The following is a 26,589-nucleotide window of genomic DNA, read 5'->3' as shown; positions in this document are numbered from 1 at the left end:
TTTACAGAATATATTTCTTATCTTAACTTGTCGTTATAATTGATTTATATTGTTTAAAATCTTATGATCACTGCTAAGATCTATGTGTACATTACATGTATTTAAACTCTGTGGCAATAGATTATTTGTTTTTGCTTCTTTCTCAACATTTGCTATACTTACAATTTTTTTTAAGGCTATGGTAGTTTTTCTTCTGTTTGGGCCATTTGGGTTGTTTTGTTTTACCTCATACATTATTGATGTTGTTCAGTCACTCAGTCGTGTCTGACTGTTTGTGACCCCATGGACTGCAGCATGCAAGGCTTCCCTGTCCTTCACTACCTCCTGGAGTTTGCTCAAATTCACTGAGTCGATGATGCCATTCAACCCTCTCATTCTCTTGTTGCGCCCTTCTCCTCATACATAGTGTAGCCATAAACATCTTTGTGTTAAGTTCTTGACTTTTCCTTTGCTTAGTTCCTTGGAGTATATTCTCCAAAGTAAAATTTCCAGGGCAGGAAGCATATTCAGCTTAGTATCACTTATTATATTCCTTCCAAAAAGATCTGGCTAAACTTACAGAGCTTTCAGCATTGTACCTGTTTCTCAGGTACAATGTACCTGCCATCATCATTTTACTGTTATTTATTTTTTGCTGTTTTTGTCATTTTTATTTCAATTTCATTTACTGAAGCTGTGATATGTGAAGGAAGTGAAAGTGTTAGTCTCTCAGTCATGTCCAACTCTGCAAACCCATGGACTACAGCCTGCCATACTCCTCTATCCATGGAATTCTCCAGACAAGAATACTGGAGTGGGTTGCCATTCCCTTCTCCAGGGTATCTTCCCAACCCAGGGATCAAACTCGCCTCTCCTGCACTGCAGGCTGTTTCCTGCACTGCAGGCTGTCTTTACCATCTGAGACACCAGGTCTTAAACAAAATACACCAAGAAACTACTGCAAAGTAATATGTTCTCATTTTTGTCATTCAGCAAATTCTTATTGAGCATGTGCTATGTGCAAGGCACTGTGCTGGTCTAGAGATATAAAGATAAAAGTAACTCCCTACCCTCATTGACTATGCCAAAGCCTTTGACCGTGTGGATCACTATAAACTGTGGAAAATTCTGAAAGAGATGGGAATACCAGACCACCTGACCTGCCTCTTGAGAAACCTGTATGCAGGTCAGGAAGCAACAGTTAGATCTGGACATGGAAAAACAGACTGGTTCCAAATAGGAAAAGGAACACGTCAAGGCTGTATATTGTCACCCTGCTTATTTAACTTATACGCAGAGTACATCATGAGAAACGCTGGGCTGGATGAAGCACAAGCTGGAATCAAGATTGCCAGCAGAAACATCAATAACCTCAGATATGCAGATGACACCCCTTTATGGCAGAAAGTGAAGAAGAACTAAAGAGCCTCTTGATGAAAGTGAAACAGAAAAGTGAAAAAATTGGCTTAAAAGCTCAACATTCAGAAAACTAAGATCATGCCATCCGGTCCCATCACTTCATGGCAAATAGATGGGGAAACAATGGAAACAATGGCTGACTTTATTTTGGGGGCTCCAAAATCACTGCAGATGGTGATTGCAGCCATGAAATTAAAAGACGCTTACTCCTTGGAAGGAAAGTTATGACCAACCTAGATAGCATATTAAAAAGCAGAGACGTTACTTTGTCAACAAAGGTCCGTCTAGTCAAGGCTATGGTTTTTCCAGTGGTCACGTATGGATGTGAGAGTTGGACTATAGAGAAAGCTGAGCGCCAAAGAATTGATGCTTTTGAACTGTGGTATTGGAGAAGACTCTTGAGAGTTCCTTGGACTGCAAGGAGATCCAACCAGTCCATCCCAAGAGATCAGTCCTGGGTGTTCATTGGAAGGACTGATGTTGAAGCTGAAACTCCAATACTCTGGCCACCTGATGCGAAAAGCTGACTCATTGGAAAGGACCCTGATGCTGGGAAAGATTGAGGGCAGGAGGAGAAGGGGACGACAGAGGATGAGATGGTTGGATGGTGTCACCAACTCAATGGACATGAGTTTGGGTGGACTCCGAGAGTCGGTGATGGACAGGGAGGCCTGGCGTACTGCAGTCCATGGAGTCGCAGTCGGACACAACTGAGCGACTAAACTGAACTGAACTGAACATAGCTTGGTATGAGAGGTGAATCAGTGTTTGATGAGACTATAGAACTACTAGTAATAACATAGAGTAAGAAGTTTGTTACAGGTATTTGGATTTATGTAATTGTAAGGCTGTTACTTATGTTTTAGGAGCTGGGACCTGAATTGGTCAGCGCAAGCAGTTAGAAAGAAGCGGTAGATGAAAAATGAGAGACGCAAGGAAAATCTGGAATCTACACGGATAACCTAGGACACACAGTACAGTCTGGAATGCTTGTGGATTTCTTACCATTTCTAAGCCTCCAAAGCAGATGCTGGGAGTGACATAGAAAAAGCTTATGCCCCTCATCCTGGAGCTAAACATGGACCTGGCCAAGGAATCAGAGAAGGTGAAAGAGGAAATTCAGCAGGAGCCATGGTAGCTGCACTCCTGATTGCTGCCCTATGCCAACAAGGTGGGACAACAGATAGGAAAAACATGCTGCACCGTGCCTTCCCAGGTTAAAAGAACTTGGCGGCTACTTTCCTTCTGCCTTCTAAATCTCATGCAAAAGCCCTATGTGCAGTTTTTCAGAGAATGAAAGAGTTGACTTAAAATGCTCAATGTGAGAGTGGCAAGTTGAGTTCTATTTGGGGCATAAGGAGGACTGCAGCCCAGAAGACAGCACCTCAGATAGCTATGAGAAACTGCTCCAAAGAGGTGGTGAGGGGCAAGGGGAGGGCAGCATATTGTTTTTGGTGAAGAGGGAATGCATGCAGTCAACACATATTTTTCCAGAAGGTTTCTGCTAGTCTCTTGAAGCTTTCTACTAGTCACAAGGAACAGTTACCACCATCAAGTATTTTATTGCTTTTCTAGATATAAGAATTGGACTCAGAAAGTCAGTTCCTGAAAATATCTAACTATCCGAAGACCTGTCTTGCCAGGATTTCCCCAAGCACAGTGTCTCATTTCTGCTCTCCACCCTAAACTCCTTTCATGGGGTACTGAAAATCAGCAGCTGCAGCAGTACATGCTTTAGGGTGCTACAGCACCTTGTAGAGGTAGATGGCAAGTGTCAATTTGTAGTTGACAAAAGGAAAGGAATTCTGGAAAACCTAGTTACAGTTTAGCTAAGCTGACACAATATAGATCCATCACTGTCTACCTCTTGTCGACCTGGTCTCCATATATACCTCTCTTAATACACTTACCTTCAAATAAACACAATGGGAAAATCAACCATTCCTTGTATAATCAAAAACAGGCTAACTCTCTCCCAAAAGAGGATACAAGTTCCCTTTGTACATCTTTGGATGATGTCGATTCATCTCGGAGCTGTCGTGTTCCCCTTTGCTATCTTGTAACTTAAATCCTGAGATATGAGGTTAACTACTATTAACACTTTTTATATTAGGTGGTAGGTAAATGGAGGTGGCAAACAGAAAAAAACTACTGGTGAATGTATACACAAGTATATTCATATCAAAATAAGGAAGAAATATACGTAACTATCAGTCTTGTTTCTGCAACTGGTCAGATGATCACGGCTTGTATTATAAATACATTTTTCCACTAGCTATTTAATCCATCCTTTGCCTTCTGAAAGCACAATGTTTATTTGACTGGGGTGTTGACCCAAACCTGGGTCCTTAATCATCCTGTTTTGAGTGTAATTTTCCACCTTCTTTAATCACAGGACATGGGAGTACTAAGAAATGCCCCAGAAGGTATATACATTCCAGACAAGCTCCTCCTTATTCTAACAATATAGCAGCAATTTCCCCTTGATAGATCAGATCAGTGTAATGGACTGATGTGATATCCTGTAGAATAGAGAGATGATCAAGGTCTTACAGACTCAATTGTGGCACAGGGCCGGAGAGTTCACACAGTCCTGAGACTGAACACTGAAAGTATACTGCTGGCCCTGCCAGATGAAAGCAAACTGCTTCTGACAGTCTTTACTAAAAGGTGTACAGAAAAAAAACAATCCATCAGATTAACAGCTGCAAACCAAATACCAAAAATTGTGTTGATTTGCTACAGGAATGAAACCACACCTGTACAGCAGTTCCAATTAGATTGATCACCTGATTACTTTTATAGAAATCCACTCTCACTCTGTAAGATCTATCTGCCTTCTGGCCAGAGGCAAAATGAATAAAGATGTTGTGGAAATCACCACCCTGGCATCTTGATAGTTATTGCTGATGACACTAAGCTCTACAGTCCCTCTGGGAATATAATATTGCTTTGGTAACAAAAGCATTTAGAATGGTTTATACTTCGCATTCCCTTCCGTAAGAGCCTTTACTCCACAGGTCAGAGAAGCAATATGAAGATTCTGATAGTTACTGATTATGTCTGTTCAAATACACATTCCATCGAAATAACATAAGGTAGGTTCAGGGACCCACCAGACCAACTGTAAAATAGACCCACAGCACACCTCCACTGATCTAACCATAAACTCCTAGTTTGCCTGGTAGAACACACTAGTTCTCCAGGCATTAGTGTCAATTCAGAGCCAGTATTTAACAGTGTCCCACAAATAGGATTATTCCCCTCTTCCCCTTACACAAGCACAGGTTCCTTGGGGAAGACTAGAAGGAGGACATGTAGTATTAGCAATTTGGGGCTGTGAAACAGGGTCTGTCCTTAAGATCTGACCTCTTTACTGCAGCAGCTTTGGGTCTGTGAGTTGGCTCAAATTTGGGAATTGGTTGAGGGGCCATGGCTCTCTACTGTGATGATTCAAGTCAAACTTTTGCTCACCAAACCTAGAGCTTTTCCACTTACATGCTGCTCACCATTTGCAACTCTAAGTACATGATAATGAATCAGCCAATATCAAAGATCATTTTGGCTTAGATTATGCTGATTATTGCCTAGGCTTTGCTGCCCATTACAGTAATCATACTTTCTTTGTCTTTGCCAAATAAATGCTGCCGCTTGACCCCTGCCAATCTACAATCTCATCATTCCCACTGAATTCAGGAAGCCCTGAAATTGCTACTGTCATTTCTGGCTTACAGAAAATCATTACCATAGATCTCTTCAAGGAGGCCAGGGCTCACTTCACAAATGTATTTCTCACAGCTTTGCAGAAGGAAGGAGGTATATTTATCAGGTGGATGAGCAGGATAAAGGTGGCTCTGGGGTAAAGAATCTGCCTGCCATTGCAGGAGACCCAGGTTTGATCCCTGGAGGAGGAAATGGCAGCCCACTCCACTATTATTGCCTGGGAAATCTCTTAAGACAGAGGACCCCAGCAGGTTATGTCTATAGGGTTGCAAAGAGTCGGTCACAACTGAGCACAAATGCACAGCACACATGAGCAGGATAAGTCAAATTTAACATTCCAATCTCCCTAAAGCTTTGGATACCTTCTTTTATGGCAAAGTTTCTCAATCTCAACACTATGACATTTTGGACTGGATTGTTTGTTTGGACTTCCCTGGTGGCTCAGAGGTTAAAGCGTCTGCCTCCAATGCGGGAAACCTGGGTTCGATCCCTGGATCGGGAAGATCCCCTGGAGAAGGAAATGGCAAACCACTCCAGTGTTCTTGCCTGAAGAATCCCATGGACGGAGGAGCCTGGCAGGCTACAGTCCACAGGGTCGCAAAGAGTCAGACACGACTGAGCGACTTTCCTTCCTTATTGTTTGTTGTGGAGGACTGTCTGTCCTGTGCATTTTAGTAAGTTCAGCAGTATCCCTGGCCTCTTCCCACTAGATTCCAATGGTACCCACCCCTGCCACTGTGATAATCAAATTATCTCCAGACACTGCCAGATTCCCCTGGGCAACAGAATGACGCCAGTAAAGAAGAATCACTGCTCTACCATGGAAGTATACTAAGTAAGTTCTGGTATTTCAGCTTCCTTAAGTGGAGACTACTTTTTGGTCCAAGTTGCAGTCATTATCAGGCAGAGATCAAAGGACTGTTTCTCCTGGCAAAGGAGTGTCTGTAAGATATTGGGGCTCAAGGATCCATTTTCACTGAAATCTGCCCATTTGTCCCCATCTCAATTTTCAGAGTATTACTCCTTCCAAAGCAATGCCCTAAACTTTAACACAAGAGGTTGTGAGGTTGGGAATTTAATTTGTGTTGTAATTAATCACTTACAAGATGAGCCTCTGTGTATATTTTTCAAAAATATCAATCTCATGGCTAAGGAGTTAATAGTTTCTTTTTGGAAAGTCATAAAACTTTCAGGTCCCTCACACAAACTTAAGCTAGGAATTAAGAGCCATGAACCCAGGGACTTCCTTGGTGGTCCAGTGGCTAAGACTCTGAGCTTCCAATGAAGGGGGCCTGGGTTTGATACCTGGTCAGGGAATTAGATCCCACATGGTACAACTAAGACCTTGTGCACCTTAATAAAGAAATAAAATTGTTTCTCAAAAACAAAAAAACAACCCATGAACCCATCACATAGTTTTCCCAAGGTCTGCAGCACACTTAGAAGTAACCAACTGTAGTATACTCCTTATTTCCACTAAATGTTCTATGGCAGTAAAAACTTGATCACCCGAAACCTTGCTTTCTATAGGCACTTGATTAAGGGTGTCTGCAAAGTGATAATTTTTTTAATGTTTTGCTAATGCATGCCATGGACTGCCAGCATACTCTTTGCCACTGGAGTGGGGGGAAAGGCCATTAACACCTTATATCAGATCAAGAGAACCAACCCCAAGTAACTCAGAACTGATCCTTGGAGTTATGTTCCTCTGGAACCTTCTAATACCAAATTCTGTTTCAGTCTGTTCAATCGGATAAGCAAAGCTACTAGTTGTTTTGGTTGTTGTTTAGTTGTTAAGTTGTATCCAATTCTTTTGCAGTCTCATGGGCTCCTCTCTTCATGGGATTTCCCAGGCAAGAATACTGAAGTGGGTTGCCATTTCCTTCTAAAACTACTAGTTCAGTTCAGTTCAGTTCAGTCGCTCAGTCGTGTCCAACTCTTTGAGACCCCATGAATCGCAGCACGCCAGGCCTCCCTGTCCATCACCAACTCCTGGAGTTTAACCAAACTCATGTCCATCAAGTCGGTGATGCCATCCACCCATCTCATCCTCTGTCATCCCCTTCTCCTCCTGCCCCCAATCCTTCCCAGCATCAGGGTCTTCCCCAATGAGTCAACTCTTCGCATGAGGTGGCCAAAGTATTGGAGTTTCAGCTTCAACATCAGTCCCTCCAATGAATACCCAGGACTGATCTCCTTTAGGATGGACTGGTTGGATCTCCTTTGCAGTCCAAGGGACTCTCAAGAGTCTTCTCCAACTCCACAGTTCAGCAGCATCAATTCTTCGGTGCTCAGCTTTCTTTATAGTCCAATTCAGTGATATATAAAAAGAGATTTATTATAAAGACATGACCTCAAGCAATTTGGGGAGCTGGTTAAACATTCCGTATTAGGCTGTTGGTTATATTTCTAATCCTAGCACCCGAAGTTAACAAGGCAGCAATTGAGAAGGAAAAAGAAACTAGACTCTGCAAAGAAGAACTAGAACCTACAAAGACAGGTGGAATCTTGAGTCAGTCTTGCTGACTCTAACCTTGATAGCATGACCTTTAGGAAAAGCTGGCAGCCTCTGTCATGGAGCTAATTCACAGCTGGCCCACGAGCCAGACAAGCTGGCTTGTGGAAGAGATCCACAAGCACCTGAAGGATCTGCGGGCCTGACTGCTGCCCAACAACAGCGAGGTGAGCCAGCAGATAAACAACACACTAAACTGTAATAGCACCGCTCCGTACCAAGCCTTCCAAGGGCAAAGACTTTGGTGGCTGCTGCTTCACCTTTCACCTTCAAATCTCAAGCAAAATGCCAAGCTAACCCATAACTCTGCAGAGAAGGCAATTCTGGAAAACATCGTAACAGGTTAGCTAAACTGATATAAAACAAATCCCCCAATAGATTAGCATGGTTGCTAGTTGAGGAGTAACAAGATGAAGTAAGCCACTGAAGGGTTTAAACAGGGGAGTGAAATAGAATAGCAGTTGAGAAAGATGCCTACTGGGGGATTTCCCTGGCAGTTCAGTGGTTAAACTCCCAATACAGGGGGCATGGGTTCAATCCCTGGTCAGTGGGAATTAAGATCCTGCATACCCCACTGCAGAGCCAAAACCAAATCTAAAAAGCTTTACCCGTAATAGACTGACTATAGTACATTTACGTGGTTTATAACTGCACATTCTGAGGGGCATGCTCAACACATTTATTTATTATTTATTTTTTAAATTTTAATTGGAGGCTAATTACTTTACAATATTGTGGTCGGTTTTGCCATACATTCACAAGAATCAGCCAGGGGTGTACATGTGTTCCCCATCCTGAACCTCCCTCCCACCTCCCATCCCTCAGGGTCATCCCAGTGCACCAGCCCTGAGCACCCTGTCTCATGCATCAAACCTGGACTGGCGATCTATTTCACATATGATAATATACATGTTTCAATGCTATTCTCTCAAATCATCCCACCCTCGCCTTCTCCCACAGAGTCCAAAAGTCTGTTCTTTACATTTGTGTCTCTTTTGCTGTCTCGCATATAGGGTCATAGTAACCATCTTTCTAAATTCCATATATATGAGTTGATATGCTGTATTGGTGTTTTTCTTTCTGACTTACTTCACTCTGTATAATAGGCTCCAGTTTCATCCACCTCATTAGAACTGATTCAAATGCATTCTTTTTAATAACTGAGTAATATTCCATTGTGTATATGTACCACAGCTTTCTTATCCATTTGTCTGTCGATGGACACCTAGGTTGCTTCCATGTTCTGGCTATTGTAAACAGCCAACACACTTATTTATATACACCTACTTATGGGAGGCAGAAGCGTCACATATAATATAATCCATATATAGGTCTCACACTCAGAAGACAGATCTAACTTGCTTACCAGTGAAGCAACAGGTGTGAACGAGGTGAGAAAAGGGTTGGGATCAGAGCTCTGGGGAACACCTACATTTAAGAAGTAGTGTGGCTGTGGAGTCAGTCGTGTCCAACTTTTTGCAACCCCTTGGACTATAGTCCACCAGTTTTCTGTCTGTGGAATTTTCCAGGCAAGAATACTGGGTTGGTCCAAGTGGGTTGCCATTTCCTCCTCCAGGGGATCTTCCCGAATTAGGGATTGAACCTGAGTCTCCTGTATCTCCTGCATTGGCAGGCAGATTCTTTACCACTGCACCACCTATAAAGCCTTAAGAGGTAGGCAAAAGGTTAATAACTATGTCTAATAAGCACAGGGAAACGGTTCATATAATTCTCTTTGAATCTGAGAATGTTATTTCCATAGATACCACAATGATTCAAGTTTAAACATTTTTTGGCTTGAATTTTATGCATCTTTGATAGTTACCGTACTGTTTCATTAGAAAATGATGCAGACATCTGCTTCATTTTGCTATCTGATTGGGATGAGAACAATGAACTTACTGACACTTTAGACTCTGTGTACTCTGTAGTTATTAACAAGAAGTGTTATAAATAAAGCAGAAGGAGAATGAAGCAAAGGTTTAGTTTAGACAACCTAAGATAGCTGATGCCTTGACAACCATTATGGAATGTAGTTTAAATCTGCTGCTCCCTACCTTGCTTTGGGTATGAACATTTGCTGACTTCCCTGGAATTCACTGAATCAGCTCTTCTTCATGCTATCTTTCCAGGCCCTTCCCCCCTTCTGCAGGGCCCTAGGACCTCATCCTTGGGGAAGATGTACACCTGTCTCATATGCCTAAACACAGCTAATTCATCCACTCAATCAATGGTAAATTCCCAGAAGCAGGGATTACAATCCATTCACTTTCCTTTTTATCAGAATACTTAGTACAATACTGAGAACAATACTGAATAGATGTTTGCTAAGTAGAAGTGCTTACTGTTTTCATCTCAAGATCTTGCCAAATCTTCCCACTTTCCCTTCTAATATTTTAAAATTCAAACTTTAGGGTGGCAGAGTAACATCATAAACTCAAATTTATATTTACCCTAAAGGACTCTTAGATTTTTCTTTTTTTTTCTCAGTTCTGGAGTCAGCTGTATGACCCAAGTCAAAAAATAATAGGACAGAGGGTGTTTGCTTTCAATTGTTTTAGAAAAAATACAAGTGATGAAATTCAGTGTTTGTTTCCTATCGATACTCTATTGATATACAACTTTTTGTTTACAGGTGTTCTCTACTCCATAAGGATTACAAAAAATGAAGCCACATACGAGAAAAATAAGAAGTCTTCTGAAAAGTACTTAGAAAAAATGAATTTTCAATATGTAGCAAATTATACTGCAGAAATTTCAGTCAGAATTCTCACAGCCTTCAATTTTTTAAGACGTTGATTTCCAAATCAACTATCATAAATAGTCAACTCAAAAATACCTTTGTTGATGTCCTTTAGAACCCAGGACATGATTTTCTGACTTTTAAAATTTTTATTTTCTAGTTAGTGGCAGAAAATAATCTATATTATGCCAAATCAATCTGAAAATTAGCAGTTATATAATGGCTACAGAAAAATTTTCACTATCCATATTAGACAGGATGCTCTATTCATCACTTAATTCTCTCCAAACAAGGCAAGGTAATTAAGGCTTTCATAAACTCCTTTTTAGAATGGGCAAAAATCACATCAGAGGCAAATGAATGGCCATGTTGTTATTTAAATTTGGTTCAGCCGGGAGGCCACGTGTGGGAGTGTACCAGACAAGCACAGGGACAAACGCAGGTTAGCACAGGTTAGCGTGCTGCCAGGGGCTCAAAAAAAATGGTTCACCACTGTGCACCTCACTCTTATACAGAAACCTGACTAATTTACCACAAACATAAATGTCCAACATTTAAATATTTGTGTATTCATCTTGATACTTCTCGAAAGTATTTCTGGGAGTACAAAGGTAAATTCCAAAAAACAAATCCCTTTTCCCTCAAATGGCAGTATTGTGGGAATGGAAAGATTTAGTCCATTTGTGCTACTGCTAATCTGGTATGATATTTCAGAAAACACAAGAAACAAAGAAGATAATAAATGTAAAGTATACCTGAGGCCTCAAGCTCCTCTGTAAGCCTAGGGTTCTAAAAACTAGTTCCACACTAGTTGTTGAAGTCACAACTGCTATGCCTCAGATTTATTCTGACTCCAGGCCTGGGAAAGAAATGTGCTTAGTCACTCAGTCGTGTTCAACTTGTTGCGACCCCATGGACTGTATAGCCTGCCAGGAACTTCTGGGAAAGAAAACCAAGGAAAAAAAAGTACCCACTGAGATAAAATCAAGAATGCCAGGTAAAAAAATAAAAAGTGCACTAAAATGTATGTAATATGATCTGTGGTGATGATTTCCTCTTCTTTATGTTTTCTGTAGTGGAGAAATGCTCTTGACTGGAAGGTCAAGTCTAGTATTTGGGGAAGGGATCAAGATGCAACAATATTGAAAACATATCTGCATTCTAGACATTAACTCATTGTTCTGTCTATTATATACACTATTCTCTACTGGCTCAGGGTAATTATTTTTAAAGTTGCCATCTGTACCTACTATGAGGCTCTTCAAGTGCCACCAACAAACAGACATGTTTCAGTCAACACTGTCCTCTTTAGAAAACAGGCAAGGAAAGAATCCAACTACTCTACTTCACTAGAGTAAACATTCCAGCAGTTGGCTCTAATATGTTCCATGAAATCAGGAAAATTTAAGACCTCTGGCATAGAAATGTCATCCTTCATGTTGATTACACAATGAAGACAATTCTAATCAGGCTACCAGAAAGATCCCCTTCTCCCAAAACATGCTCAGCATTAAAAATAGATAAACTGAAGTGTTAACTCAGAAATGGGCTCTTCTCAAAACCCAAAAGATTCCAGAATTTTGTGATAATCTTACTGTGAAAGTACTAATGCATTTATTGCTCGAAAAAAGCAAAGAAAAATATTAAAACTATACATAAGAGCTCAAAAATTGCTTAAATTAAAATGTAAAATCATTTATGGAGAAAAGTTAAGTATGCAGGAAGCCCATTTACCCACATTAGCTTGGACAAAGAGGGGAGGTCATTGAGGGAAGACCCTATAAACATATACAAACCTGAATTTGCACAATATTTCCGGGGCAAAGGCTTGGTGCTTAATATCATAATGTTTAAAATTGAGAAGGCTATTTTTATCGGCTGCTATAACCTCTGATGCCTCCCTGACTATTGGGTATGCTCCAATTACTTTTTTATTAGGCCAGCACAGTTATATAGCAGCAGCCATTCAGTAACAACTATTTAATTGCATTTTTCTGACATCCTGGATATATACTATCAGAGCATCCTTTTACAAATTGACTCCACAATGTTAAACCTCAGAAACTGAGTGAGTATATGAATCTAGGTTAATCTTAAGATTGAATATATTGGGACTTCCCCTTGTGGTCCAGTGGTTAAGACTCTGCACTTCCACTGCAGGGGGGTATGAGTTCAATCCCTGATGGGAATCCCACATTCCACACAGTGGGGTCAAAAAAAGGGGGGAGACTGATTATATTATTTTCTATATAAGCATGTATCATGAAATGCAGACTGTAAATCATAAGGAATGATTAAATATTATTAACTTAGGAAAAAGTTTGTCCAAGACTTACTGTTAGACATCAGTCTCCTCCACTGGTTTTAGCATGATTCAGCTTGCTTTATTATAAAGTTTTCTGATTACAGGAGTTGTATGACCTGAGAGGTATACTTATAAATTTTTGCTGTAAACTCTCGTCTGTTCCTAATAAGATACAATTTAAGAATGGAGAAAAGCTACAGAAACCCCTCGGGTACTTAATCTCTATTTAACCAACCACCTTATATTTTTATGAGTTGTAAAACAGAATTCTTTTCTGCTTTTTTTTTTCTTTTCCCAAACTTTCTCTGGTAATGAAACCACTGAGAAATGACACTGCCCAGGGAAAGAGAAAAATGCAACAAACTGATTCATATAGAGTTGCTGTCTCTGTATAAGGAAACCAAAACACTGAAACTCATTTTTTAAGTCTCTTTTTCAAATAAAAGCTGATAAACGATGTTAATTCAGTTTTACTTTTAAGATCAGAAGGTCTCTAACCTGGGTTGCAAGGCTATTGCTCTTATCAGAAGTTTCAAGGGTCACGAATTAGAAATGAGGGAATTTTAAGAATCATCTTAGAAAAAAATCCCTGCCACTTACATACAAGGGTGCAGGGTTTGCAAACTCAAAGCCTTTGGGGCTGGAAGGAAATGAGAGAAGGCACAGACTATATTCCATTAAAAATGGATAGCTGCCACTCAGTGTAAGTCAACTGCACTTTCATGAAGGGGTGTGAGCCTGGTGTTGAAAATGTTCTGACTTTTCAATCAGATCAATATGCAGAAACTTTCTGCAGAGAGTCTTAAGTATTAAATGTTTTATTATAAAAATGTTATGGAAAAAAATTCTGGTTAGGAAGAAGAGTCAAAAAAATCTATAACCCATAGGTGGGCAGGCAGTTTATGACATGTGGACCAATCTTCCAAGTCCCATTGTAGGTCTAATCTCATACTACTTGGTATAAATAAACTTAAAATGCATAGCATTCCGTAGGAGAGTCAGCATTAGAAACATCAGCCACTCTAGGAAATAAGACTTTGGCCTAGAAGTGGTATCTGGAGTATTAATGGGAAAAGTGGGATGACAAGACATGGTGGGACTATACACACATTAGAAAGAAAACTAATACCTCCATTATCTTATGTTGGGCTTTATAAAGTTCAATGTTAGAATTCTTTTTATACCTAAAATGCTAGAATGGGCTGACTTACAATGCAGCATGGAAAACTGATTATTGGTTAATTTCTGGATATTGTTACTAGTAGTAAGCTCTTTGGAAAATACCATCATATCTCTGAAAAAAAAATTCAAGAAAAACAACAATAGAGAAAAATAATCATCATAGAGCACACTGACAACCAGGATAGGAAATAAGAAATAAGACTGCCAAATAAAAGAAATGTCTTCTTTTGGAAATGATGTGCTAGTACCAGTAGTTGCCAAGGGTTGGTTGATTAAATCCAAGTCAAGTTTAACTGGCCACAGTCAAGTATCACTTTAAAAGTCAGTCTATTTGACCAGTTCATTCTGAAAAAGAGTAGTGCTCTTTTTCCTTTGTTACATGTGATTTAGACAAAATAAATATGATTTATCTGAACAAATTTGTTTAAAATATATAAAATATCATTTTTATATAAAACTCTACCCAAACCAGTAAGTTCAGGTTTACATAAACATACACACATATATATTTTTAAAAGTCCAGAAGTCCAGACACAAGCCCATAGGGGTGTGTGGCCAACGTAGGCTAATCATTTAACTCTGGCAGTTGTAGGACTGTTGTGAGGTGGGTGGGTCTCTGACCTACACGTAACAGCTGTCAGCTTTAACACCCTTCCCATGAGGAAATCTTTACCTTTTGTTCAAAACGTTTGAACAAAACTCACCACCGAACAAACAGAGATATGTTAACAGGACACTTGGCACAAAAGGACTAAGAGAAAGTGGGTCTTATAGCCCCTCAGGCTGTCAGTCATCTAGACACAAGTGAGTCGGCATCCACGGTGCTCAGAAGGTAGAGTTCCGGTTGAACTGTCAATCCCAGATGGTACTGAGGGCAAAAAAATGGAAAAGGATTAGACTGATTTATAAGTATTTAAAATTGGCATTTAGGTACCTACAATCAGCATATAAAAGTAGCTCTTATTTCAGTTCTGCTATACTGGTTTTCTTTCAGAAAATAAATGGCTTCCAGATATATGAATGGCTTACTGTATATAAAATAATTGATAGGAGTTGAAATAGTTAAGGATTTGTTAATGCCAAATACAAAATTTGCACTTTAACTATTCTTGTGACATACTCTACCACAGGATGGGTGTTTCTGATCAGGATATTAAGAGTAAATGTACTGCGAGCTTTTATACCTAAATACTAAGTGTGTTAGAAATCAGATTTCAGGGAATTCCCTGGTGGTCCAGTGGTTAGACCTCTGTGCTTCAGGTTCAATCCCTGGTCAGCAAACTAAGATCCCACAGGCTGCACAGCGCGGTCAAAAAAAAAAAAAAGAAATCAAATTTCAAATAGTCTAAATTCTGGGCCCTAATTATCCTTTGGCACCTGAGCAGAGACAAGCCTTTCATTAAACAAAAAAAAGAAACATAAAATGGCATGTGCTAAAAGAAAAGGAGATGACCTACGGATCCCAGGCGTTTATCAGACTTTGTAAGAATTGCTTGAGCTGCCTTTAAAACACATTGCCAGGAACTTCCCTGGTGTTCCAGTGGTTAAGAATCCGCCTTGCCAGGCAGTAGAAGGTTTGACCCCTGGTCAGGGACCTATGATGGCACGTTCCTGGAGGCAACTAAGCAAGCTCTGGCTCTGCAGCCCACAAGCAGCAACTAGAGAGAAGCCAGTGCACAGCAATGAAAGATCCAACGAGACCCAACCAAGACCCAAGGTGGACAAAAAATAAATACGAAAACAAAGCAAAAAAATATATTCCCAGACTCACTCCAGGAGGCCTAATCCAGATGATTTGTATCAGCATTTGTGAAGTTGTAGCTTACTCTTTTTCTCTCCTTTGCATTCACTGTGGGACAATCACTGAGTCTCCTTCTAGCCCTACTGGTATCACCTGGGGTTTTAGGAATGTTGTTGCCCCTTGGTACCAACAACCTCTTCTGGGCCTTTCAATCGTCTCATCTGTATAGAGACTGAATCTTCTGTTGTAAGAATCAAATGAGATCATATGAGTGCTCAGGATGCCAAATGCACACTATAAATTTATAGAAATATTTCTAGTAGAATATAGTGCAAAAGGCACTGGGGCTGGGATCAAGCTCCAACTCTGCCATTTCCTATGACCTTGAACAAGTTATGTATCCTTCTTGAGCCTTATCCAACTCATTTGTAAAACAGGAATAAATGCTGCACTTTAAAATGCCAAGGACATTAATAAACCATCTCATTTTGTGTGTGTGTGATGTCATGTCTGACTCTGTGATCCCATGGACTATAGCCTGCTAGGCTCTTCTGTCCATGGAATTTTCCAGGCAATACTGGAATGGGTTGCCATTTCCTAGTCCAGGGAATTTTCATGACCCAGGGATCACACCACGTCTCTTGTGTCTCCTGCAGTGGCAGGCTGCTTCTTGACCACTGTGCCACCTGGGAAACCTATCTCATTTTAGTTTTCAATAATTTAGACATTAAAAATGCCCATCAGAGGTTTATGATGACTGTATGGAGATGAGACAAAATGGGGCCCATGATAAAACTATTCTCAACTAGAAGGCTAGGAATTACTGAGTCACACTGACCTTAGGGCAGAATAACAGTACTTCAAATTTCAGCCTTTATACTCACTTCAGGGTTTTATGACTCAGGTTTTAGTAACCAAGACCAATTGTCAGAAACACTGACAATCCACTGCGGCCTTTTCTTAAGCGAACTAAGGTGGTGGGGTGGGCATGTAGTAAGCAAGGGCTGCATTTTTAGCCCCATGACCTCCAGGCTGTATCACTTGATGGCTTAGTAGAGAAAACTCCTTCATTGGAAAAGTTTGTTGTATTGCTCAGGGACACCGAGAAATGGAGCTGAATAGCAGAGGAACTGGCTAAACCTTTCAAGGGCAGAGAGGTACGCAAATGAATAAACTATCAGTTCTTACTTATTGCTGGCCCTGCCCATTTTCCACACCCACCAGAAAAAGCATTCAGGTACTTATGAAAATTAAGCACAGTACTTATGAAAATTTAGCACACACCAAACAAAATTAGTCTATGAATTGGCAACTTTTGACCTAAAACATATTCTAGCACTCATCAGAGTATTAAGAGAAGTATCTTTGATATGGTACTTGTTCTTGGTGCTGCTAAACAACAAAGCTTGGTCTCTAAAGTGTATTATTAAGTGTATACTGTGTATTGTATAGGATGATTAGTAAAAATAACATGGGTTCTGGAATTAAGCTAGTCAGGCACAAATGCCAAATGCCCACTGATTAGTGATGTGTTATTTTAGTTTCTGGCCCTTGTCACCTTATATATATATCCTTTTGCTGTAAGAATTGCATGAGATCATGCGAGTGCTGAGGGCTTCCCAGGTGGCTCAGAGGTAACAATTCTGCCTGTCGATGCAGGAGGTCCAAGAGATGTGGGTCCGATTCCTGGGTTGGGAAGATCTCCTGGAGTAGGAAATAGCAACCCACTTGCATATTCTTGCCTGTAAAATCTCATGGACATAGGAGCCTGGCGAGATATAGTTTATGGAGTTGAAAAGAGTCAGACACGACTAAACCTGCACACACACACACACATACACAGACACAGAGTGCTTAGATCCCAACTACCATAACGTGTTATTTTTAATGTTCCAAAGCTAAGGTGTCAAAAGAAGGTGACACATCTGGATTCACTGGTCCTTTCCAAGGAAGGAACACAAAGTACTGCAGAGGGGCAGAGCTAAAGGAAGTCTCAAATCAGGATCTTCAAATTGTGATGCATCCTATTTTAGCTATGAAATTACACCCAAATAAAGAGCTGCCTGGTGTCTTAGTGGTTAGAATTCTAAGCTTTTATGCCATGAGCCCAATCCCTGCCATGGGTTCAATCCCTGGGCAGGAGCTAAGATCCCAGAAGGCATATGGCAGAGCCAAAAAAAGATTTAAAAAAACAAAACAAAACAAAGGTAAGAAAGGTGAGTTAAATGAGGAAGGACAACATGGAAAAGAAAATTCTCAGATAACTTCTATGGTGTTATTTACAGTATTTAGTTCCTGTTAAGACAGAAAGGGAAAGCTTACAACAGAGAAAAGGAAAATGAAGTTCTAGTGACAATCTTGGAACAAATTAAGGGTTGACTTAGTTTTTCATGCCATGTGTTTGGTGACAAGCCTAGTAGTTTACTGTGTCTGAGTTTTGTATTTATATCCAGTCTTTGTATTTATATGCTTTTATTTCTAAGTTAAACAATTTTCCTTTCACCTTCCAAATACTCATACTTTTTATTGGCAGCATATACAGAATATAAACGCCTATCTCAATGGTGAAACAAGACTACAGACAGAAAAATGTTCAGCTTAGAGCAGAAAAAGGCAGAATGACAATTTTTTTCTCAATTTTAAATATTGTAATGATGTAACCTTTGGCAATGGCAAAACTAATTAAATCGGTGATAGAAATTAGTGCTTAGTGTCTATAATTCATCAAGTCTTCTGGAAACTAAACCTATGTTGAGCCTTGAACAAATTGAATTTGAACCTCAAGAGTCTCTTCATATACATTTTTTTTTTCAAAGGTAAATACAACAGAAATACATGATCCCAGGAAGGATGAATCTGAGAACATGAAACCACACATTCAGAGGAACACTGGGCATGAGAGGCTGAGTATAAACATGAAGAGCTGACTATAAATTACACGCAGAATTTTTATTCCATGGAGGGTCAGCACCCCTAACACCTAGATGTCCAGGGAGGTCAACTGTATTCCTCTATCCCTTCTAAAGAGAAAAATCACAAATAGTGTGAATCTAGTATGTCAATCCAGGTGGTAGTTGATGTTTCAGTATTTCAAAGTTGTTGAGATCCCACTCATAGAGTATTTTCAAGGTTTAAAAAAAAATATCCAGGAAACCAAATTGGAAAAAGGAAAAAAAAACTTTTTAATTATAAACCAAGTTTACATATTGTTAAATGGTCACTAAAAGCTCATTGTAACCACTCCTAAAACCACTAGCAGGACCTCACAGGAGCCAAACTGCAGTTCTTCCCCATTGCTGATAATTCCCAGTATGCTATAGCCGCAGTTATTTCATGTCACATTTATAAAGAACAAGGACCAATTTACATAAAGTACAATTGTATATCCTTAAACATTTCACACAGACAGTGCACATGCTGGCACTGGAAGATTCCTGTTCTAAACATTGTTTACTGTACCCAAAGTAGTGGCTGAATAGAAAGTACACTTTCTATCTGAAAGCATTAAGTGGAATACAGTATGGGAGTGTTTTTAACGCTGTAAGATACTACACACATAGTGACATAAACTGACATTTAACTGGGAAAAAAATTTTCATCATTGCAAGACATATATATGACTTTGAAAAGAAAACCAGCAGCTTTTACCTGGGCTTCTAAATATTTGTGAATCTGAGACTGACTGGACCCAGCGAGACTCCAGGCAAAGGTAAATGACGTTAGTGTATCATCTTTTACAAAGAATTTTGTCAACACGGCTCTCACCTACTGAGGCCAGAGAGCTTAAGAGGTCAGTCCCCGGTATCTACAGAGTGCCCTTGTAAACAGTTTTAGGGGATGATGGTAGGGGAGAGGGAGGGATGTGAGGAGGAATGGTTGGGGAATCTGTCTCTCATGATTCTGTGCTATGTCACTGGAGGGGCTGAGGTAAAGGTATGGTCAGTGGAACACAGCAGTTTACCCTTAAAGCCATGTAAAAGACAGTCCAGTCCATTCAGTCTGTGCTTTAGACTGTGTACAAAGTATTGGAAACAATGCCTTTAGGGGTTCAGGCGAACAGAGAACATCAATCAATAGGCACTCCAGAAGGAAGACACCAAAAATGCAGTCCTTCATTTGCATTCCCATTACTGTTCTCAACAAGTCAGTGGCTATAAAAGAATCGATTATTTATCACCGGACAATGTGATTTGGTTTGAGATGATCACATGGTGTCAGGCTCCACATGTAAAAATGTCAGAAGTGGCTGAAGAGCAGCAGCTCCATGCTGAAGGGACCCATTTCCTCTGACTCCAGAGCTCCACCATCTGGTCTCAAAGTTTTTCCCTCTGAGGGAATGGCTGAAGAGAGGTAGCCCAGTGCAACCCTGCAGAGAGAACTTGGCAACCATAGTGACACCAAAGGACTCACTGAGAGGCAGTGAGCTTTGCAACGCTTACATCCAGAGCTCCTGAGATTGCCTGGCAAGTCGTCTTGGTTGCTTCAGAAAAACATGATGATTCTGGTCGAAGGTGATTTTTAGGAATCAAACAGATGGTTCCTCTTCTTTCAAGTTTTTTCACCTCACCCCAAAGTCTCTTGAGAACATCAGTTCATAAATGCTACCATCTTTTTCTATCACTACCCTCCTGGAGGAGGAAGGGGAAGGTTTCTCAACTCTAAGTGCTCAAGAAGAAATACCATATGAGAACTCTGTACTAACATGAGAGTTTATATTAAAATTGGGACTTCCAAGAACATTTCAGTAAGCTCTCAATCTCTAAGGGAAATCATCAGAGTGATTTTCGGAAGAGATTAATATTAGTCACCATGACCACACGTGAGTTTTACCATCTGTCCTTTTATCATCTTCTTTACTGCTTTCTCACCCCTCTTAATTTACAATGAAATTAAAGTGAAAATAAGTTAAAAGAATCCTGAACCTGATGGAGGTAGATTATCTCATAATTTTATATTTAATATGAATCAACACGCTAATTGAGATTTTATTTTTTATAATTAATTCAAAGGGTATGCATAAGAAAAATATTTCTCAGACTTTTAAATCCATTATCTTTTGATAAATAAAACCTGCATACCTATTCTGTAATTTGTATTATGAAAAATGTATTGCATTTTCCAAATATGTTTTTTTTAACGTATAGTCAGTCTTGTTTAGAATCATGCATTGAGGACTATCTCACATAAACATAAAACAAGCTGACCCTGGGACAGTGAAAGAGTTCAGTGCTGTTTGAGAGCAGGTATCAAGCTGTCAAAGATCCTAGTTAATCCAGTTACCAGGTTAGGAGTTCAGGAGGAAAAATAATGCTATCTTTCAAACAAATATGCAACAATGTGTTTCCCAACAAACAGCTGAGTCCTAAATGCAGTCTGTGCAACAGCACATACCTTTGGCTATGTTCACACAGTAAACCATAGAAACACACTGGCTCTGATGGCTACCTGTGAACAGTGTTTACTTAGTATAGCCAGTGGTGGCTTCTTCGGTCAGCAGGACTTTAGAGATGCTTACCGTGTGCCCACAGTCCAGGAAGGACAGGCCCAGTGCAATCAAACATTGCCAACCCTAAAAGAGAAAATATGGTCATCATTTGCTGACCCCTCTGGAGAGCCCACTTACCCCTCTCACCGCCCACAATGCACTGCTCAGATGCAAACCTCTTTGCTATACTAATTTCAATACTCTGTTCCCTCTGTTCCTACTGCTTTGTATTTGTGGTGTGTTTCTTTTATCTGACTCTCAGGGAGAGTCTTCCTTGAAGACCACTACCCCATTTCAGTCCTACTGCATTCCTCACAATGCAGGGCAATGACTGACTGGCTAATACAACTGCCATAGTCTCCTGAACTAAATAGTAGTAATTCATCTAGATCAGTCCTCAGCCTTGAAAATGGGTCTTCAACATTTTCTATAGCCTCAGGGTGACTAAGAACGACTTGGCACTGTCATAACTGATCTGCATGAAGGAAAGATCCCTTTAAGTTCTACAGCACTCTTTTTTTTTGCGGGGGGGGGGGGGTCAGGTAGGGGGCATGCTTGCAGAGCTCAGTTCCCTGACCAGGGACTGAACCTGGGATTTTGAAGCGAAAGCCAGAAATCATAAACTATGTCACCAAGGGTCACCCTACAGTGAACTGTTAAAACAATTTCTGTCAAGGCCATACTGAGTTACTTGGGTTTCCTGGAGGTAAGTCCTTATATTGTAGGGTCAGCATAATCTTAGTGTGCCCATGGTTAACTGAGGAGGAAAAAAGCAGAGATATATCTATCCAAGACATAATTTCTCAACATTCATTAAAATGATTTTCCCAATCAAGTATCTATCCTCTGGCAGACACTGACATGGGGACTAGGTAAGTGTTATAAGATGAGCAGGGGCTTTCTATTATCCAGTCTTCCCATTCTCTGTAGCAGACATGGTATAAATTCGGCTGTCCCTAATCCTCAGCCCCTGTGATTTTTAGAGAAACCTGTGTAGAATAATGAGGGAGATGTGTTGTTGGCATAGCTGCTTTTCATTGATATAAGTAATGTTACAGAAGAAGTTGAAAACAGAGAAAAGAATATATCCATAATCCCACCATCCAAAGGCAATTACTATTACCATTTTACATAATTTACTCTAGACTCTTGACAGTTTTTTTTATTATCAAGGTATTTATAATTCTGCATTCCTTTTCTTTTATTATTTATTTTGCATTCCTTTTCTATGTAGCTTGTTTTATAACCATCATTCTTTAATAATTTTAGAATAATTCAACGAGAGATTATCACTATTTACTCGAGTTGTCATTGGACAGCTATTAAGTAGGAGAGCTGGGCAGGGCTGTGAACCCACGTGTGTTGCCCTCCAAAGATTTGAAATCACAAGACACAGCTCCATTCTCCAACCCCATCTCATACCACTCTACTTTCTACATGGCTGATCTTCTTTGAGTTCTTCAAACATACCACATTCTCTTGTTAGGAATTATTAGGAATGGAAACCAAACAGAGTGACAGATTTAGAAAAAGGATAGCTCTTAGGAACAGAGGGAAAATTTATGGCTAAAAATATTCTTTAGTCACAGCTGGTTTAATGATTTCACGTAAATTCTGTCAATAACCTGAAGAGAGATAACCATGTGCTCTTTTTGGTCCTTTCTCTTCTGAGTGTTAGCCCCCCTTGACCACCCCTGCCCCCTCCCAACTGGACTTACCAAGTAAAACACAAAGCTCAGATAAGCTACGCTGACCACTGCAGCCACCACGTACAATGCCACATGCCCTAGATCCTGCACATAAACCACGACAAAGTACATGTTGATGGAACAGACGATAAAGACCAAGATACCGCCTGCAATCCTCCAGCCTCTGTCAAAAGAAACAGCACAATTATTGGTAGAATAATCCAACCTGTCCGCAAACAGAAAAAGACACTAGTGTCTTTTGGGGTCATAGGAAAGGAGTAAGTGGCATTCCAAAATAAACCAAAAAGTGCTTATGTCCCAGATTAGGTTAAATGAGCCAAAGTTACACAATGATAAGGAGAAAGAGGAAGAAGAAAAAAAAACACTATCAAATAATCCCTATTACTTAAGCCCCTAAAAATGCAACAAGCCTTACAAGTGAAAAAGTCTTGAGTCCCTAGAAATGCAACAAGTCATTTAAATACCCCATGTACTTTAGAGATGTATATAAAAGGTATTAGCTTATGCCTCCCTCATTAAGATCATTTAACATGGATTTAAGATGCTTTAACCTTCAGTGGCTGAAGTTGAAGAGTTAAAGCCCTGAAAGCTAAAAAATTTCACCCCAGAAACAAAAAATGTGCTTGCCCTCCGTTGTTAAATTCATAGTCTCCATTTTCTTTAATTTTTTTTTAAATTGAAGTATAGTTGATTCACAATGTTGTGTTTATTTATTTTTAATTTTTGGCCACACCCTGTGGCATGTAGGACCTTAGTTCCCTGACGTGGGATGGAAATCCCACCTCCTACACTGGAAGGCAGAGTCTCAACCACTGGACCACCAGGGACGTCCCCAGCAGTCTCTATTTTCTAAGTCAGAGATTGAGGGGGCAGCTCTAGCAATCATGTCTTAAAGCACATAGTCCCCCTATGACTTAATTTCTGACTGGTCAGTTTAATGAAGATACCCTTCCCCCCCACATCTTGGGGAACTAACAGAAGTACACTCACAATCCATTGGCAAATTCGTTCATCACAGGCCGCAAGCTTGTAAACGTGAGGATGGGTATGAGAGCAAAAGGAAGCTGCAAAAGAAAAAAATATCAGATGGGGCTACGGGGGTTCCTATAACACACCAGAGAGCAGCACTGTTAGCAAAAGGGAACCACAGACCCCGCCTCACCTACTCTGTGAGAAATTATTCCTGTCATCACAACATGCTGGAGGGTTAGGTGGAAATCTGTAGCATGAACCTAGCATCAGTTATGCTCATAGTGTCTACAAAATTTGTATCTGCCTTGTCTTCTTAATCTCCATAATACTCAACAGTCTCCTTTACATTATTTAATGTTGCTTGGGTTAATGAATAATTTTGTGTTCTATGTGTAATTACAGCTTATAATTTCCATTCAACAGGCTTAGAAAAAAACAAGCCACTTCTAAAAATCTTTTAGATTCCAGAGATTTCATATTCATTCACCATAGACCAAGACTGTGCCTCTTTCTTCCTCTGAATTTTCCCCACACCCACACTAGGCTTGGTACCTAAGGGCAATACAGAATGCCTCCTGACTCAATGGGATGTGAGTTTCCCCAGCTCCCTCCTCACTTGTAAGCTCTGAAGAACGTTCAGGAAGTCATTCATTCCTGTTAGATGCTCCACGTCTTGGAAGACGGCCACAAGCAGAGTGGGGATGATGGCAATAGAGCGGGTCAGAATCACTCGGGCAAAGCGTGACCATTTTAGGTTCAGGAATCCCTGGAAGAAAACACAGAAGGAGGATGACATGTCTGGAAGAAGAAACAGAAAAAGGTCTGGGGAGGTTCGGGAAAACCGTAGAGGCACGGAATTAAGAAGAGACAAAAGGGCAATGTCCTCTAGTCTATCCCAGTCACAGCAGCACGTACCTCCATGACAAACTGGCCGGAATAGGTCCCTGTCATGGTGGAGCTCTGTCCTGCAGCCAGGATCCCCACCGCCCAGATGTAGAGAGCGGCAGCCCCGAAGTAACACCCCAGCACAACACCCTGGAGAGGCAAGGGAGAAAAATCACCTGAGACAACACCCCAAAGTACTCCTCTGTGTCACCTCTCCGTCTTCCTGGCCACACACCCGCCTCTACCAAGCGCTGTGCTGGCACTGTCCCAGAAGCTGGACTCAGGTCCTGACCTCGTACTAGAGGCTTTCAACCTAAATTCTGCTGGATGGGCCCCCATTCCTCCTCAGCCTAGTCCCTTCTCTTCTCTAGGCTCCTAAAGCTTTTATCCTCAACTCACATGTTAAGTATCAAAAAGAAAAATGTCTGTAACACACTTCCCAAATTATATTCCTGAACACACTATTCTGGAAGATGGTAATAGGAATGGAGAGAAACCTCCAATAAATTTCGAAAATATTAAATACTAGGTATTGTGTACTGCTGGAGGTTCACAATGTAATCAGCGTAAAAGGGACAGAGAGGCCCCAGTAAAGACCACTTTACTGGAACTTTCCTTGTAGTCCAGTAGTTAAGACTCTGTGATCCCATGAAGGGGCAGAAATTTCACCCCTGGTCCGGGAACTAAGATCCCGCATACCACACAGCGCAATCTAAATAAATAAACAGTCTTCAGCCATACACACAAAAAAGACCACTTTACCAGGGGTACTTCTTTAGTCTCCCCATTAACACCTAGAGAACAATATGCTATCAACGTAAGTTTGGGAATTGCTGATACAATTAAATCATTTTGTCAGCTGATCTCCTATTCCCTTCCGCGTAATCCAAAAGGCTTGTCTGACATCTGGCCCTCTGGAAAAAAGACACTCCACAGAAGATATGCTGAGCTCTGAAGTGAACCCACTGAAAACACCAGACACTATGCTGAGAATGTTGATTCAGGAGCAGAGATCAGAAATCCAAACATGTTTACCCCTTTGTAGATGTCCACAGCCAGTGTTGAGTTATCCTCAGGGAAAAGGTGAGTATGGGGACTGCTGCTGTTTCTACAGACTGCAACCTGAAACCAAAGCAATTTAGGAACAACTTTTAATTTTAAGTCCAGAACTCAGATAAGAAGACCTCTCCAACAGCTCACACAGATGGATCATCTAAGAAACGAATCCTGAAGGCGAGACACTGGACACAGATTGATGACAGAAGAGACTGGCGGCAATGTCCTTGAGGTTTTCCTCCTTCCTTTTTCTACACCCCCAGGTCACCAAAAACTTTTCCCTGAGTTCGAGTGTGCATGGTAATACATGAATGCTGGGTCATTTTAAATGATAATAGGAGGTGAAGGCCCCTAAGTAGACTTCAAATATGAGAGGACACCCAGAACAGGGTGGCCTTATTCAAAGCAGAGCCAGGAGTCAGAGGTTCTAGAGATGGGAAACAAAGGAGTGATCAAAACTAGATTGGCAAAAAAAAAAAAAAAACTAGATTGGCAATCAGGAGTTAAGAGGACAGAGAATTCAGTGTGATAAAATAGCCTGTCTAGCCACAGCTTCTACTTTCTGTTGGTTGACTCCTCCCACCTATAATCACCAAACGGCAGGACTGGCAAGCAGCCAGTAGTCGGTAAACAGGAAGCAAAAGGAGATGAGAAAGAGCCAAACAGACATGAAGCCACCAACAACAGCATGAGGCAACCTTGGTCTAAGGCACGCTTCCTTACCAGTTTAAAGCTATGAAGAAGGGTCTGGGCTTGGTCACAGCCCCAGACTGTAAACCTGAATAGTGCCATGACTTAGGGACAGCACTGAGATCTATTTCCCCTGAGCTTGAAGTCATTGTCACATTTTCCTACCCCAACGTGGCCTCCTCTTT

The 26,589-nt window shown here is 40.6% G+C and overlaps 2 protein-coding genes and 1 long non-coding RNA gene across 10 annotated transcripts in view; 1 reads left to right on the top strand and 2 right to left on the bottom strand.

The window, feature by feature from the left end:
• Nucleotides 1–14,725, bottom strand: part of LOC145546222 (natural resistance-associated macrophage protein 2-like) — an 86,794-nt gene extending 72,069 nt beyond the window's left edge. Inside the window, exon 1 of the mRNA XM_081592453.1 lies at nucleotides 14,571–14,725. The gene's annotated coding sequence lies outside the window, so the exon portion shown is untranslated. The remainder of the gene's footprint in view (nucleotides 1–14,570) is intronic.
• On the top strand, nucleotides 616–16,081 carry LOC145546234 (uncharacterized). Its single transcript, XR_014082685.1, has 3 exons — nucleotides 616–818; nucleotides 3,383–5,602; nucleotides 15,127–16,081. It is a non-coding gene; the product is annotated as an uncharacterized LOC145546234 (long non-coding RNA).
• Nucleotides 10,107–26,589, bottom strand: part of LOC145546220 (natural resistance-associated macrophage protein 2) — a 37,372-nt gene continuing 20,889 nt past the window's right edge. For all 8 annotated transcript variants that reach the window (XM_081592445.1, XM_081592449.1, XM_081592447.1 and 5 more), the window contains 7 exons: nucleotides 25,694–25,780; nucleotides 24,689–24,808; nucleotides 24,390–24,539; nucleotides 23,792–23,865; nucleotides 22,811–22,964; nucleotides 21,123–21,176; nucleotides 10,107–14,734 (listed from right to left, as the gene is read on the bottom strand). In XM_081592445.1, coding sequence (XP_081448571.1) covers nucleotides 14,657–14,734; nucleotides 21,123–21,176; nucleotides 22,811–22,964; nucleotides 23,792–23,865; nucleotides 24,390–24,539; nucleotides 24,689–24,808; nucleotides 25,694–25,780 — 717 coding nt within the window. In that variant the 3' untranslated portion in view covers nucleotides 10,107–14,656. The remainder of the gene's footprint in view (nucleotides 14,735–21,122; nucleotides 21,177–22,810; nucleotides 22,965–23,791; nucleotides 23,866–24,389; nucleotides 24,540–24,688; nucleotides 24,809–25,693; nucleotides 25,781–26,589) is intronic.

This window comes from Giraffa tippelskirchi, chromosome 4 (assembly GCF_054371585.1).
Source record: "Giraffa tippelskirchi isolate mGirTip1 chromosome 4, T2T-mGirTip1v1.2.pri, whole genome shotgun sequence".
Classification (NCBI taxonomy): Eukaryota; Metazoa; Chordata; class Mammalia; order Artiodactyla; family Giraffidae; genus Giraffa; species Giraffa tippelskirchi.
Note: the sequence above shows the minus strand (reverse complement) of the source record. Positions and strands in the feature narration are given on the sequence as shown.